A 17,306-nucleotide genomic window follows, 5' to 3' on the forward strand; every position below is an offset into this window, starting at 1 on the left:
AAATTAAATGCTGCTCATCTAACACTGCTTGACAAAATCTGAAAACCTATTTCCAACCAGCAAATGAATGAGCATTTCCAAAAGAGAAACTAAACATTAATTTGACTTTTAGACGGTAACAGTAGCATTTCACATCCTTAACTGCCAACAAAAACATGAGAGGAAATCCCCATCACCCCGCCGTGAAACCTGAAAGAATTTCTGTCCTCAAACAAAAACATTCTTGTCTTTCAAAATCCTCTCACACACAACATGGAATGTTTCTCATGTACAGCCTAGTACTGAACACTTTATTTGCAACAGTTTAACAGTCATTAACCGAGCAACACCTGAAACCTTTAAATGCCACATTTTACATATATTGAAATGACAGTGAATGCAACAGTTGTTTTTTTTGCTTGTAAGCACATGACAAAGTGATATTCATCACAGATTTGCTGGTTCTCCTCACATTCACCCACGTCCAGGGTCACCATTCACCTGGAGCTGAATGCACTTATTCCAAGAAAGTGGAATGTAATGAGGAAATATTAATGCATAAAATAAGGAAAGGCAAAAGAGTGATGTTCCCTCTTTAGCTTTGTAGCTGTAAAATATTTAATATCCCAGTATGATATACATTCCAAGTTACCTGAGTTTACACTTCGAGAGAAGTACCTGAAGCTAGGCCATAGGGTGGGCACTGTGCAACTGCTGTGGCCATTTTTTTTTTTTTTTTTTTTTTTTTTGCATTGTGTGTATTACAGAAGTTAGAAACATAAACACCTGGATCAATTGTAAACATAATCCTGAAGTACAGTATTTTCCATAGGACACAACACAGCAAGACATTTTCTATTCAGACAGGCAACTTTTTTTTTCTTTTTTTTTTTATATATATATAGAGCTTATTTATACTGTAGAATTTGAAACAGAACACAGGACACAGTACTAATCTGGTCAAACATACTATGAAATGCATAGTCTCCACTTAAAACGCTTAATGATATATGGATTCTGCAGGCATCACCGCTTTCTCACAAAAGATGCTGAATATGGATTCTGTCCCTGCCAAGAACAGCGTTGAGATATTTTTCAGAATGCTGCTAAGTACTGCATTTTGTTCTGAAAGGTTGCCACCTCATGCAGATGTATCTGAACTGAACTGTTACCTCCTCAATCCTTGCTTTGGGGCAGAGGCCTGCTCCACACCTTGGTCTAGATTAGCGCATAGCTCTGAGGAGAGGAATGCTCTTCAGTCTGAATTTCTTGCAGAAGAGGCTGCTGCTGCTGCTGGGATGGTTGCTGTACCAAGACCTCTGTAGAGTCCATTGTGCTGGTGTCATCTGACAGAGATGAGAAAGAGACCCGAGACGAAAGCTGCTCAACAGTCAGGCTGCTCAAAGCTGTGCTTTGACTGGAGTTTGGAGAGTTCTTCAATGTCAGGTCTGAAGCGGGAAGTAGGGGGCCCAGAAGTTTCACAGGACAGAAAGCTGATCCGGTTGGGATGAAATTAACCTTGTTTTTGTCAGGACATGAAAAGAGAGGGGTTGAGACAGGCTGACGAGACCTACAACAAGAAAAGAGATTACATACTCGGCCAACTGAGACGTTTATACGTTGTGAACTTTGTGGTTCTACAGGTTGCTAAAATGTGAATGACAAGGAATGGGATTAATTGGACAGAGGGGCAAACATCTTCCATATTGGTAGTCAGCTAACTGATCCACAGCATTAAAAACAGTGCCATCACAGAAATGACTTGATTGTTACTGGATAAACATGCACCTTTCCAGCGAGAAAAATCTGCAATACATACGCACGTGAAAAAATGCCATGGTAATTTAGAATGACACAAATTCCTCTTTAATGATAGCACTGCAGAAACAACACGTGTGGTCACATCAAATCTTTGAGAGACTCCATTAATTTGACCTCTCCTTTCCCATATTCCATCATTTGCTCGGAGGCTTCCTCCACAACCTAGCATTGCTCCTTCACCATCCATTGGGCAATGAATGCTACTAGAGCAAGACCCATCCCCTCCTTCATTCTTTTCATCCACAGGAGCTAAGCACACAACCTCAACAGCATGTGTTTACTGCTGAGTCTAGGGAAAAAGACACTATGTCCAAGAGCTTAATTTCTGATTTCCTGCTCAACAGCAAAACTATTGAGCAAAGTTTATGTCATTAAGTATACTACCATCTAAACACACTTTATATTATATAGATCTCATGCCATTTTATGCATTTTAAACACAAGCGTAGCCATAGGTTATACAGACGCAACCTTTGCTCAAAACTGATGAAGAATTCTGGCAAGGGGAGTTTGTGTGTCAAACCAGGAACATTTGCAAAAGTTAATACAAGCATATGAAGCGAGGTTTATAAATGCTTAGGAAATTAAATGTACCTTATCTTTTCCGCTTGGATTTTTGTTGCCTTTTATAAATGCACAGAAAGAGTTCAAGCATAAAAGACTCCATTTCCTCTTCAAACCAACATGAACACTTCAACTTCTCTTCTGTACAAACTAAGAATAGTTTGCTCCTGAAAAGCTCATCAGCTGGAATAGTTTATTCATCTGCAGTTGGCTGGGCTCAGTAAACAGGTTTACTGCTTTGCAGATACCAGCTGATATAAAAGGCATTACTTACGACATTTCCTCAAAGACCTTCACTCGCTCACATCCCTCTGGGGGCTCTCGTTTGAACATGTAGCTGTTGTTTGGTTTGGGAGATGAGGCATACTTGGGCAACGGTGAGCTACTCCCACTGTCTGAAAATTTAAAGCAGTTATATTACTAGAGATTGAGAGTGTTTTCTTGATTAAGCTTGATTTCCAAACAAGATGCCTTTTTCACAGTTCAGCCACTATGCCGGTTTGCTTCTACCACAATGATTCCTTTATCGCAGGCAATTTCTAACACCCTTGCATAGCACATTTCTTCTGAATAAAAGCTTCAGTGCAGCAGTAATCACATAACACGTAACAGGAGGATATTTTTATCCAGAGCACCGCAACTGGCATGAAGAGTTGTGATCCTGGAGTCAAATTGGCTCTAATTATGTATTTCAAAAAATATAAATCAACACAGTAATATACATTACACATGCAGAAGAGTTATGAGTGGTAACGATAATGCCTTCTCATTGCATAAACAGTTACTAAAAACGTGTGCATACAGCATCTGTCTTATTTTATAACAATTCTTGGCAGGTATGCTGACCACATTAGTTTCAATAATAGCTCAAAATTTGCAAACAAAACACATTTTTAATACAGATACTGGTATGTCATCATTATAATGTCCCACCTCATTCGCTCTACAGTTTAGTTCTCTTAGCATCCAAAATAAAGCCTCTACAATTCCACTCTCATCGTCACTAACTATAGGACCTAGCTATTCTTAATGGCTGCAGCTGCCTTTGTGTTTTGCAGAGGGTTACTAGGCACACCTAGAACTAAAGACACATACATCTAGGACATAGGACAGACTTCACAGCAGGCAGACTTTCGCACTTCCTGGCAAGTCTGAGAAATAAGACTCAACTCTAGTGAAGCCAGAAGAACAACAGTTTGAAAAGTTCACCTTAAACAAGTGAACCACCTTTTCCTTCATCTTGACAATGTTGACACTGAATTCAAGAAGAAAACAAAGTAGGTGCAAAAATAATTACTCACTGAAATTGACCCTTCTGCAGTGGCTTCTACTTTTTCCAAGAGCAAGAGGCCAACACAAGTGGCTCCCTGTTCTATGTTTGGGCTTACAATTTAAAAAAATGAAACGAAAAGGCAAGGTTAAGGAGGATTTAGCAACTTACAAGAAAAAGCAATGAAGAGAAATTGTAGCTCTTACTTTGGCTCCTTTCAAGTGTTTTCACCAGTCTGGTGTACCTTATTCTTTTTAACTCATATCTTTCCTTATTCTGTTGCTGTTCAAATGTGCCTTTTCAGCAACACTGGAAAACCAACCAAAGCTTCAAGCATTACAATCTGGGTTCACTGAAACATGTAAGTTTTTCTTAAGAATTTGCAAATGGTAACTACATAAACATTTGCATACATATGAGTCAAATACAGAGGCTAATCATTAGAGGTTTTGAACCATCAGCGAGACACAAATCAGCTCTAATGTCACATATCCTATTTTACTGTCAAAGGTATGAGAAGATGGTCAAAGTAGACCTTTGTATAGTGATTATTCTGCTCTTGCCTGCTGCATGGTGAATACAACTTCCATTTACAGAATTTTTGGTGTTAACTGTATGAAGGCAACAAGTCTAGAGACAATGCAGGTATTTGTCCTGCTGAGCACATGATGGTCTTCTGGAATCTTTCCACGGTTGGCCCTCATAGCTCATTCCGAATACAGAAATCATTAACAGAACCCCGACAGTTTGTTTCCCCCTTCCAATATTTAAAATTGAAGATCCAAGTTTCTATTTAAAAACTCTGGGACATAAAATGAGCTACTGTTCATTCTAGCGAATACTGGAAAACTGTGGAGGTACATCCAAGGAAAGAATTAAACTGAATTCAAAGTTAAGTCAGCTCTTGGAAGATTCAGAGTGTTGTCTAGCCAGTGCAGTTTTCAATAAATTTTGGTTTGTTTAGCCCTGTTTGGCAGAAACTTTCTACATAGAACATCTGTTAAACATGTAAAAAAAAATAATCATATAATTTAACCAATCTGTTTCTCCCTTTGCCTCCTTGAGCTTTTAAAGCTTACTAAATGGTTAGCTTTTCACTTTGACCAAACACACACCACACTAGTATCTGAAAAGCACAGGAGGCTGACACATAAGCTCGCTGTTAGCTCTTCACTTAGAGTGTAATAATGGAAGGGTGCTGGTAATAAAGCCACCAGCTGTAGTGGTAAGAGGAAGTGTGAAGCTTAAGCCAGTCTCCAGCCATGTATCCTATCGGGTCTTAAGCAATAAATCATAACATCATTACTCATCTGCAGTGTCATTTAAGGGATATTCTCAAACAATGCTATTTATTTTTCATTTTTTATATGCTTTCTCAGAGGATGCAATGCACAATCTGGCATCTGCACCTTCCAGACTCCCACCGGTAGGGTGTGCTCTGGCATATTTCAACAAACTAATCACATTTCATTACCATTAGGATTGAAGATTAACAGCTGTAACCTTTAAAGTGAGCTTTGTTACCATAACCACACTGAAGACAACAGGGAGCCCTATCACACAGAATTCCTGAACATATTTCAAACTGACATATTCTATAATCTAGAAAATGTTTAAGTTCATAATTACACACTGAAAAATAATACTGTAACAAAAACATTTAACACTACTAACTTTAGCTTGCATATATTACAACGGACAGACTGAAAACAGCTTGTAAAGAACTTTTTCTTTTCAGTGACATAACTTGGCCAGTGAACCTTGGGATTTGGTTTGATACATTCAAAAGGATTTTCCAGCTCAAAAACGCCTTTGTTTTTTAAGACTACCCAAAGACTTCTCATACCATTTTTATTTTAAAAACTATGAATCAGACACCCAGAAGTTAGAAAATGAGATCCAGATCAAGAGATAGCATCTTCATGAACAGATTACTTGTTACAGCCTGCTAACAACAGCAGGAATATTCAATCCTACACAAAAGTACCGGAATAAAAATCCCTAGAAAGCAGGTTACACTATTTTCACATAAAAAACAAACAAACAAACATCACTGAATCCTTATGCCTTCGGATGCCTTTGAATTTTACTTCTGTTACTAAATATGTGGGACATGTTAGTCTCATGAAGAAGGATATCATAAAACAGATCTAATGAAAGCAGTAGCTTTAATGGAGCAAGGCAGTCGTTTAGCTTGCAATGACAGTATTTCACAACAAATCACAAAGCCTGGTGCCATGAAAATACACTCTCCCCCACCCTTCTCTCTCTGCTCCGATCTTTACCATTCGGTATCATTGCACTATTTGGAGATGTATTGTGACCCTTTTCTGAAATCTTTCACTTTCTTTTGAAAAATTCAATAGACTTAGCAGCTCCCTGCAGAAACTTAAACCAAACAGCTGATGCAGTCCAAAGAGCAGCTGTGAAGGCCTCAGGCCAAAGCACAGCTTTGCACAAGAAATAAAAGATGCTTTGGAAATGTAAAGCAGCGCTGTCTGTACAGAGTGCTGGCTCCTCTCATTGCTCCTGTGTCTCAGTCAAACTGCTGACCCTCATTCTCCACATAGAATCACACTCAGGAGCAAATTTTAAGCTGATAATCATATTTTAATGGAAAATTAAGTTATTCTACTAAGGAGAAAAATAAAATTCCATCTTGAGACAAGTAACAAAAAAAATCATAAGTTTAAAATGCCTAAATTCTGGTTATGTGTAGAAAAACATTTTTCAAAACTTAGCAGGTCTTGCAGCAAAGTTACATAAGTTATACTGCAGCACAACAGAATCTTTTAAGATGAGCACAAAAAAGTTTGTTTTGTAATGTAGTTAACATCAATAACAGATGTTAATAAAATCACTCTCAAAATCCCTTTCTTTCCTTACAATTTCTACCGGTATCACTCACTTAGCTATAATTTAACTCTTCTGAAGCTAACATTCTGACCAACCTGTGACATCAATGTTCTGAGAGTGAAGGGCACACTTCCTAACCACTGATGCTACTTTTACAACCTCTGAACAAAGTATTTGCTCCTGGCAAACTGCTATATGTTTTTCTAGGTTCTATCTTGTCCATAAAGAATAAAGTTGCAATGAGGAATTCAAGCTTTTATTTTGCATAAGCAGGGTATCATAAAGCCTAAACTAATTTAAAAATATAATTAAGTTTAACTCTAGAAAGCTTCCTGTTTATGAGCATCACCTATATACAAAGGCAGACTTTCGATACAGACCTAAAGCCAGTCTTAAGATTGAAACCACAAATACATATCTATGTACTCATTGTGAAGTTCAGCAATGGATTTTACTCCAGTGAACTGCTCAGATCATCACAGATGGAAGATAAAGACCCTGAAAATCATTGAGAAAATTAAGTGCAATATTTCAAATTATCTTCACTTGCTAGTGCCACTAAAAACCACTGAAAAACTCCACTCACTGTGATAATTGCGTACCAATCATTCAATTTTATCACTTTTTAAGATATGTATGTTTTAAGGATAGATACAACAAACTTACCTGTCAAGGCATTTCCCTGACTGCTTGTACTTTAGTGGATGTCTACATATGCATACTGTAAGAAAGGAAAGTAGCAGGGGGGAAAAATAATATCCACAGTTGGTTTTGGAACATGACCACCTATCACTCTGTGCTGGGATAATACCTTATGGTTAACTTACAGGAAGACCTCATTGTGGCCTTCCAGTACTTAAAGGGAGCATATAAACAGGAGGGAGAATTACTGTTTATGAGGGTGGATAGTGATAGGACAAGGGGGAATAGTTTCAAACTGAGAAAGGGGAGGTTTGGGTCAGATATTAGGAGGAAGTTCTTCACACAGAGGGAGGTGACACAGTGGAACAGGTTGCCCAAGGAGGCTGTGGATGCCCCATCCCTGGAGGCATTCAAGGCCAGGCTGGATGTGGCTCTGGGCAGCCTGGTCTGGTGGTTGGTGACCCTGCACAGAGCAGGGGGTTGAAACTGGATGATCTTTGAGGTCCTTTTCATCCCAGGCCATTCTATGATCTATGATATAATTTCTTCTGCCCCAGTCTTACTCACTTCAGCTTATCACTTAGAATTAAGATTACTTTAAGGATGATCAAACAGAAAATAATTGCAGGAAGTGCTTAAATCTTAGCTTGTAAACTCAAAATACTGTTGCTTTCAGCTCATTAGTAAATCTATGCCAAATCAAAATCTTAGCTTTCATTTCCTGTGAACATACTGCTATTAGCTTGCACATCTCTCCCAAATGCATTTTTCCAAAATAAAGCTCATATTTACATTGATTAAAAGCTCAAGTCCAGACAACCAGAAACCCAAGAATCATTTCATTGTAAAAAGAATTGTTCAAAATCAATCTTTTTATGACGGTGCCTCATTTTCACACTGTCTCGTCTGTAAATTAACTCTGTTCTGAAACTCCAATTTACTCCCTCCATAAAACTACTTTTTTCAAACTTAGACAAAACACTGAATATTGACATATTAGCACACAAATTACACTGAATTTTTCTTCTTTTAGAACAACATACGCAGACAGATAATTACTCTCCATCAGATTTTTTTAAACTCAGATATGAGTTCCTCACCAAATTGCTTCAAATGGGATGTGACTTCAGAAGCAGAGTACTTATAAAATAGTCCAAAAACTCACTTTTTTTGATCAGTAAATAACTCACCCATGATGAATACAAAGTCTATCACAAACCTTCTTGAAACCCTTTTGAAACAAACATGTTACACTCTGAATTCTTTGCATTCGAATCTTCATAAATGGGTAAAACTGTTTGCTGTGCTCCTCTGACGTATTTATGGAAGATGTTTGTGAAGCTTCACAAACAAGAGGGAAAAAGATATGTGAACAAACAAAACCAATTTTAAGATAAGTCCTCAATCCCTCCACAACAATCAAACAAAAACGAAAACTGATGTAATGAGTAAAATGAAGGTAACTGTAAAAGCAGGACATCACATGCCTCCCATAGGTAAAGGTGGGCCATTCTACTCTCACCTTTATCACGGTCATAGAGTAAGTCTTCTGTTGAGCAAGGACTCCCATCCTGAGATTCAGGAGGGCAAAAGGGAGACACACATGGTGAATGGCTGCTGCAGCTGCTGCTGCGCTCCTGGACAGACGGAGTCTGAGTGTCAATGCTTCGTGTACTACTGCTACGATAGTGAGCAGGTAGCGGGGCCCTTCGACCATCAGGGATATCCAACGGCTGCAAGAGAAACAAGCAGTTCAGATTTCTGAGAAAAGATCCAGCTAGTACTCGTAATTGAACTGAACAGGTGAAATCTAAATAGCTCATTTTTGAAACAACTTCTGTGGAAGGAAATAATGCAATTCAAAATGCACAACATACATTAATTATGCTCAATGCTGGGACAATGCACAGATTTCCCAAGACAACGATATGCTCTTATGCAATAGAGTTAAATGAACAAAGAGGTGCACTTTTAGCATTTTTTCTGATATTTTAGAAAGCAATCTCCTCCTCAAATCAATAGATCTCATTATACTAAAGAGAATAATTTTCAGTAACAGTTAGCACAAAGCATAAACAAGTACCATGACAGGGGTCACACCTGGATAAAAGATATTTCTAATACAATAGCATATTATTGGCCTAACAATGAACTGAATTACAATTACAAATGAAACCATCCAAGTTTGGTTGTAATTTTCTAGCACTCCTGTACTTTCCAACCTTCACTTCTGTAGCTGGCTTACAACAAATTCAGAACTAAAAGAAAACATGTACAGGCTTATATAAGGTTCACAAGCTTGTTTCAAACTGAAGAGATAAGCACTGCTTTCTCATATCAGTTTAGTTGGCACCAGCCAGTTGATCTTGCACCTTATGCTGCAATATACAGCATAGATGTTTCTAGCTTTGCTTCAGTAAGGACCATTTCAAGCCACAGAGGAATGATCAAAAGTTCAAGATAGGAAATGTCAGGCCTCCTTCCTTCTCATTTCAAGTGAAGAATTGTGTTTCATTTTCCTCTTTTCCATATGTACCAAAATTAGAGCAGCCAATTCCAGAGCTTAAAATTCAACACAACGTGCTTTTGCTAATAAAGACGATATGAAACAATATTCCTCAGCAACAGCCTATGTAGAAAGCCATCAAATTATACAGAGGCAGGCCTAGTAGAGTTAGAAAATCCTTTCCTTCTTATAAGGCTTCTAGCTAATACCTTTTCACATTTCATTTAAAAGCCAAGCAATACACTATAAGGGGAATATTACAGTTGCTACATCAAATGCTCAAAAGTTTGGATAGAGCTGTTTCAACAGCTGAGCTCATGTTGTATATTACGACAGGACCACGTGTTGCTATTCCCATTGCCCCCAACAGGCCATGACTCATTCAATGCACAAGATAGACCTGAAGATAGACCTGTATTACTACACAGACAGAAGTAGAAAACAAGACTGAAGCTGTAGAAAGAAAATTAGTCTCGTAATTAACATAACAAAAAGAAAAGAAATGCCACACAGAACAGCTTTTTTTTTTTTTTAAATCTGCTTCTGACACAAAGATTCTACAAGAGGCCAAAGTTATCTGATCCAACTCTTCTCTTTTATCATATCTTTTCTGGAAGCCCAGTCTATACAGGACTGATTTACAAAAGTCTTCATCATTCACAGATGGAGAAGGAAACTGTGAGAGCTGCACTTTGAAGTCCTAAAACACATGCAGTATCCTGAGCTACCTGAAGAAGCACACTATGAAAGCCTGATAGATTTGTGTTTCTCCATCCATAAAAGGCAAATAATATCACCTTACTTCTAACATAGGTGTGATAAAAATAAAACAACATTTCAGAGACACTTTTAATATATAGTAAGAAAAAAATCCATGAAGGAATTCAGATTTCTGGCTCCAAAGCAAGGTTTAGTAGTGAACATTATGACATACATCTAATGAGGAGAAAACACCAAATGGCTGCTCATTGCGTGCACATACCACAGAGCAGGTAAAGCAAGGATTCCAGAGAGAATAAAAACAGTAAGTAATCACATAATTAAAGACTTCAGGATAGTACGGATTTCCACACCTGAAGAAACACCATAGTCTTATGTAGTCAAGAAGCATATCCCAAATCGCTTATTTCAGCCTCTGCTGAATCAAAATTGAAGGCATAGAAAGTCATCTGCATTTTTCAGTACGCCTCTAGAAATACATGCAAGTATACAAAGATACAAAAGGGGTGTTCAAGGAAAGACTGGATGTTGCGTTGAGGGACATGGTTTAGTAAGAGCTATTGGGAATAGGTGAACGGTTGGACTGGGTGATCTTTTAGGTCTTTTCCAACCTTAGTGATTCTATGATTCTATGATACATATTTAATCACTTTCTAAAGTAAAATAACAGAAAAAGCCTGAAAATGCTTCAAAAATTACTGTGCTTCTGTATTTCTTTCCCTTAATAATGAGCCCAATTTTTTTTTTACAAGACCATAAGCCTTTGTGAAAACATCAACTTGAAATACTCAATTTTTAAACATGATCAACATGAAAAAAGACTCCAGAACTTACTTTCCATGAGTTATGCCTAAACTATTTTTAAAAACCCAAGTCCTCACAATCTTAAAGCACAAGAAATAGGGTAACTATAATTGAGTACAGCTGCTACTAGTTGTCATAATTCTCAGTGCATGGAAAATGGCTGAAAATTACAGAATTCTGTATACTTTTTTTTTTTTTCCTGCAGCAGGATTCAGTCATGTACTAATTCTATTCCAAAGGCATTCCAACAAAACATCCAACAACGACTATGAGACAGTATGTTCTTGGATATAGTCATAAACTGTCCTTATACCTCCCTGAAAAAGTACAGAAATGGTCTATTTGACAACACGCACTTCTTAATGCAATTGAAAATCACCAGATATTTTCAGTATCAATCAAATTAAAACTGTCCTACAGAGTAGCATCAGGAATTCTACTATGACATAATATACCAACAGGAACCTTACAAATAATGTTTCTCAAATGCCTTACATCTATTTGAGAGGCGTTTTCTGCAGAGTAAAGCATTCAATGCTTTTAATTTAAAAACTATTCCCCAGATTGAAGCACAAAGGCAGAGATAGGAAATTGCTTCTGCCTTCTAGCATAAATACAGTCATCAATGCATTAGACAACATCAGAGTGCAAAAATCCATCACATCCTGAAGAGACTGTTCCTTACAAGGAACATTCAGAAGAATAAAACCCAAAACTTTTCAGATGAAGGATATGAAGATTAAGGTATAGACCCTGTGCAGCTGTTCAAATTAGAAAAACAACCAAAAACAATTATTACCGGACTGAATTTTCTGATAGGTACGTAAAAGCATTTTACTACCTATTTCCAGAAACAAAAGAAATTAAGCAAGATACTGTGGTGAGTTGGGGGGAACATCTTATTCAAAGTCTCCAACATTTGTGCTGCAGAAACACAATAAGGCAATGAATAAAGGCCAGACAACTTCACAGAAAGCTGATTCTCCTGTACAATTTGTAGTGGGCACAGAGACAACTACAATTTCCTGGAAAGCTGGTCACCAAATTATAAACCAGGAAGGAAAATATATCCAGAATCTTTAAATAAAGGCATTAGAAGATGAAATGACATTTTTAAGTAAACCCGAGGACAAAAATGCTATTAAAAAGGGACTCCAAACTAAATGCCAACTTTAACTGTTTTTATGAAATAAAAATGAGAATGCCTTCAGCCAGCTAAGCAAGAGAGATGATCTGAAAAAATATACACACACGGCCAAACCAAAAAGGAAGAAATGCTTGAAATGCTTTGACCACATATCACTAAACTTCACAGTCAATTAGATTATTAAAAGAAAGACCTAATGACGTTACTGTACCATCCATTATCTTTATGAAGCATGTAAAAATAACAAGGCTAATTGCTCCACAATTACCCTTCCATGAAGTAAAATTCCTATTATTAAAATACCGTGGGTGGAAAAAAAAAAAAAAAAAAAAGTGAAGAAGGTTTCCAAAGAATTCAGTTAGCAAAATCAGCAAAAAGATAGAAATACATTCCAAATCAATTCATACATTTTTAAGAAGTAGGACAGCTAAAATTCAAGTCAGCAAAAGGGAAAATAAAGTATGTAATATCCTACCCCCAAATCAAAAAAGTATAAAAATAAATCAAATTTATTTGTGTATCTGAAGACTAAAGAAGAAAGTGTGAATGTGAGAGGAAAGTTCCGCTGGTTTCCAATTTCAACTGGCAGCTAATTTAAAATGTAATTCAAACATCCATAAAACCAGATCTACTTTAACCATAAGCTTACTTCTGTCCCATGCATCACCTATTTCAAGGTGATAAACCCAGAAACAGTTTGTTCAAAAATTCACAAGTTTATACTGAAGATATGAAATAGTAACGGCAAAAAAAAAGTCAAGAACACTAAACTATAATTTTTAAGGGTTGACCAACTAAAATGCATTTTGTTTTGCTTAAGATATTCATATTCCAAACATGCTTATTTAAAGGAAACTGATGAGATCAGAAAGCTATTAACATACTAGCTAAATTTGAATACAACTTAAGATAGTATACTGCATGTAAAAAAAAATGAAGGTAACTACTCTTCTCTACGACATGAATTTAGATTCACAATATGCTTCAAGAGATTTAAGCAGCTGGATTGATTAACACAAAGTTTTAAAGATGCACTTGCTGAAACTAGGAAGTAAATTTAGAAGCAGATTAGAAGAAACCAGTTGAGAATTTAGATGCCCACTAATATCAAAAGCAAGCTCATAATGAAGTTTGTCCTTCATGTATCACCCAAGGCAACCACTTAACCTTTGACTGTTACATTTTTTTTTAAAATAGAACATTACAACCAGAAGGAAAGACAGAAAATTGAAAGAAAAACAAATTGTTTCACTATCAGTGAAACTAACGAAGTTTGGATTCCTATGGTTTATCTTTTGTTCAGTAATTTCTAACCTTTAACCCAGCCAACCAGCACCCCCTGGCTAAAAAGAAGCTAAACTGTTGCAGTTGGGGAAAGTTCACCAGCGGTAAGATTTAGTAAATCACTTTTATTATGATCTTCCATAAGTAAACTGTGAGATGTAATAAGCTCTAAGACGGTGCTAGGAGTCCCATTTTAGGTCCCACCAGAAGAGATCTGACAGAAATTAGCAGTTATATAACAGGAAACAACCCTTTGCCCACAAAGATGGACTTCAAGAGCAACGCCTAATTTATGACTTTCTTTTGTGTCTGAAGATTCTCCCCAGCTAGATGTTTAGATGACGGGTTCACTATTGCCTTGGTTGTGTAAACTGCTGAACATATCTGGCCTCAGTCCAACAATGCACTTAGGAATGTGCCTGTTTGGCTGGGTCAGAGCCAGTACATTCAGTAACTTATAAGATTGGGTTCTGCATCTGAAGTAATGAGCTGTTAAAGCCTAAGGACAGCACTTACAAAGATGATTTGTCTGATAAATAAATTAAACCTCCTTCAACCACAAGACATCACAACTCTGGCCATATCAATATCAATAGCGGCAATACAATATACTTTCTTATACTCTTTGGAGCTAACAGAGTTTATTGATTTGGACTTTTGGGGTTTTTCTGTTTGTTTTTGTCTCTACTCCCCTTCTTACAACACAGATTCTTATAAAGGGATGAGACAGCCTTGGGAAAGGCAATCTAGCATGAAACATTTTACTACTGAGGTATTTCATTCAAAACACAGCTAATTCTCTGGAGAAGCCAAGAATATTCCAAAGCTTTTTATTTATTTATTTATTTTTAATCTTTACTGCCATAGTGAAGAAACACAAACATCAGACTTTGGAATCTTATACCTCTGATTAAAGTTCTATAGCTTGATTTGTGCACTGAAGTGCTATTAGAAGACTATTCACAAGTAAAAAAATTAGAGAATTAGAAGAAACAGCAGCTGATCCCACAGCAGAGAATATTCATTGGCTATTTAGGAAAGGGTGGCTGCAAAGCATTTCACATTTTAAGTGTTATTTAAGCACTCTAGTACTCTTCCATGAGAATTCCAACACTCCAGATCTCTCATACGTACAAGTTCAGGAGCCTAGCTTGTATTTCCCATACAGAGATCCCCCATTACAGATCAGTGTTTTAAGGAAGTTAAACAGTTCACATTCAGTTTAGTTTATTGAAGAAATGCATTAAAACCAAGAAGCTCAGCAGAGCACAGGAAACTTAAGTCTTACCTAAGAAAAAGCACGTAAAATAAAGCAAATAAATTAATCTCCCAGTTTCTACTTACTCACGGTAAGCTGAATATTTAAGTGCATACATTTCTCATGAAAACTTACAGGTTCTCTAAAGAAAGGGTATTCTAAATAAAATGTTTGACTAAAAGGCCTTTAAAAATAAACTGAAGAACAAGCAGTCCTAAAATACTGAAACAATTTTTTTTTTTTAAACAGTCTGAGGAAAATTAATAATAATTTCTGCTATGAGGGAGTTTTCTCATGTGTTTGTAGGTCACAAAGAAAAAGCCACTATAGACACATTAATATAAGCTTACCTTGGATATCTCTTCTTTTCCACTATTTTCCTTAATGAACACTTTTTCCAGTTCAGGGCTTATTCCTTCTACATTACATGGCACACGTGAAACAGTTGATTTTGGCACTGAAATGTTTGACAGTGGCATAGGGACTGATCTGGAAATAGAAGCCTAGAAGGTAGAGAGCCACATGATTTGAAGTTGGAAAACAGAATAAAACTGAAGTATGAGATCAAAACTAAAGAACCTTAAGATGGTGAACTAAGAAACTGTATTAATTTTGCCATCTAGAAGGACCATCTTTACTTGGCACGTTTAACTAAAAAGAAGCGTTTGTGTAAATCAAAGGCCAACTAAAATCACCTCTTCTTGACTCACAAGAGTTCTGTAATAAAAACATTCTACTACCTCATTTGTCAGTAGGCAGGCAGGTATACGCTCTTTCCAGATGTACTGACTACAGAATACACACTGGGGGATGCGGTGCATGCGGTGGGCTGACGTGGATGGTTTAACAGTGATCCAAAAGGCATTTCACAACATTCCTGAAGCTTAACCACTCAAATGAAATATCTATTTAATGCACTTCTAACCTCTTTTGGTTGGTTTATGTTAAAGAAAAATGAGGCATTCATTCTAAACCTCTAATTTCAGTAGCTTCTAACATTTCAGAACTTTGTGTCAAAAATCTTAAGAGAAAACATTTGGAGTTTAAGAATCAAGCACGTAAAAAAAATACAAATATGGTTTTCAGAAAAAAAAAAAAAAAGAGTGGAAATATGTTACTAGAAGGATCCATTCACAAGAGCACGTGTCTCTGAACATTTTAGCTTGGCAGCAGCTGCACCTACACTAACAGTCATAAATTCCAAGTATATATTTTCCTGCTGTTCACAGAATCACAGGATAAGATAAAATGTAAAACACACCAGTGGACATCTCTGAGAGATTACTGAATGAGACTCTGAGTAACCTGATGTAGCTGTCCCTGTTCACTGCAGGGGAGCCGGATTCGATCGCCTTTAAAGGTCCCTTCCAACTCAAATTTTTGTCATTTCATGATTCAGTGAATCAGCCTGTTGGGGGGAGGGGCTGTTGTTTTCTGGTTGTTGCTTCATTTCATTTTCTGTTTTGCTTGCTGTTTTTTGTTGCTTTGCTTTTTGTTTGAACATTAAGAAACACTGCCTGCAGAATAGCATCCCTTGGAGGTCCCAGGAAAACTGAAAACTTCACTGGCCTTGCTAAACACGTTCTTGAGAATCCAAAACATTGCATGAGCGAGTTCCCAGTGCTAAAGAACATTACATCAAGCATACACCTTAGGTGGGTTTCAGTTTGTGACAGACTGCTTTTACTATAAGCAGTGGCATCGATACATGCAACAGCTTACATTGAGATCGAAAGTAAAATCCTTTTCTATTAAAAAAAAAATGCAGCAAAGCTTTTGATATAGAGACATAAATGTTTCAGGAAGAACATCAATTTCTTACATCACAAGACCAGATCTTAACCACTAGACTTTATCCAAGCAGAAGGAACATAAAGGAATCGGCCAACATGAATAAATAGCCATCATGGCACAACTCCTTCTTTTAAAAACACTATTTTAAAAAGCTGTCAGGAAATACAACTACAGTGCAAACATTTCAGGAGATCAAATAGCTGCCTCTTAGCAATATGGAGACCAAATTAAGGATCCACTGTAGGCAAAATTTAATCAGGACTCAAACACTCACACTGTCAAATGAGAAAAGATAACTGCTTTTTACAGGTATCTTAAGGGTTCACAAAGTCACTACCAGAATCTCGCCTGAGCTTTAGAACCAGTTTCAGTTCCACTGGCAGTTTGTGACACTTACAGAACACTGTGTGAGGCATTTTTCATTGCACCCTGCTAAGAATCAGGCTCACACTTGGGTAATTTGCCCAGGCAGTTGCTCAAAGCTATTACTCATAGCATCAGCATCTTTTTTAATATGAGAAAGACACTCTCAGAATACAGGCAAGCTTTTGTAACTGATACACAAAAAGATCTAAAAATCAGAGCTGTCTTAGCCAGGCTAATACTAAAACAATTAACTCTATTAAGATTTGCATACATTTTCAAATCATTTTAGTTAAGT

The 17,306-nt window shown here is 37.0% G+C and overlaps 1 protein-coding gene across 4 annotated transcripts in view; it reads right to left on the reverse strand.

The window, feature by feature from the left end:
* Window positions 1-1,197: 1,197 nt before the first annotated feature.
* Window positions 1,198-17,306, reverse strand: part of GLCCI1 (glucocorticoid induced 1) — a gene marked incomplete at both ends in the record, with an annotated part of 49,898 nt that continues 33,789 nt past the window's right edge. For 2 of the 4 annotated variants that reach the window (XM_079538495.1, XM_079538494.1), the window contains 4 exons: window positions 1,198-1,549; window positions 2,639-2,759; window positions 8,655-8,865; window positions 15,202-15,354. In XM_079538495.1, coding sequence (XP_079394621.1) covers window positions 1,198-1,549; window positions 2,639-2,759; window positions 8,655-8,865; window positions 15,202-15,354 — 837 coding nt within the window. The remainder of the gene's footprint in view (window positions 1,550-2,638; window positions 2,760-8,654; window positions 8,866-15,201; window positions 15,355-17,306) is intronic. The other 2 variants (XM_079538497.1, XM_079538496.1) reach the window with 1 other exon arrangement.

This window comes from Tetrao urogallus (assembly GCF_951394365.1).
Source record: "Tetrao urogallus genome assembly, chromosome: 7".
In the NCBI taxonomy this organism is placed as follows: Eukaryota; Metazoa; Chordata; class Aves; order Galliformes; family Phasianidae; genus Tetrao; species Tetrao urogallus.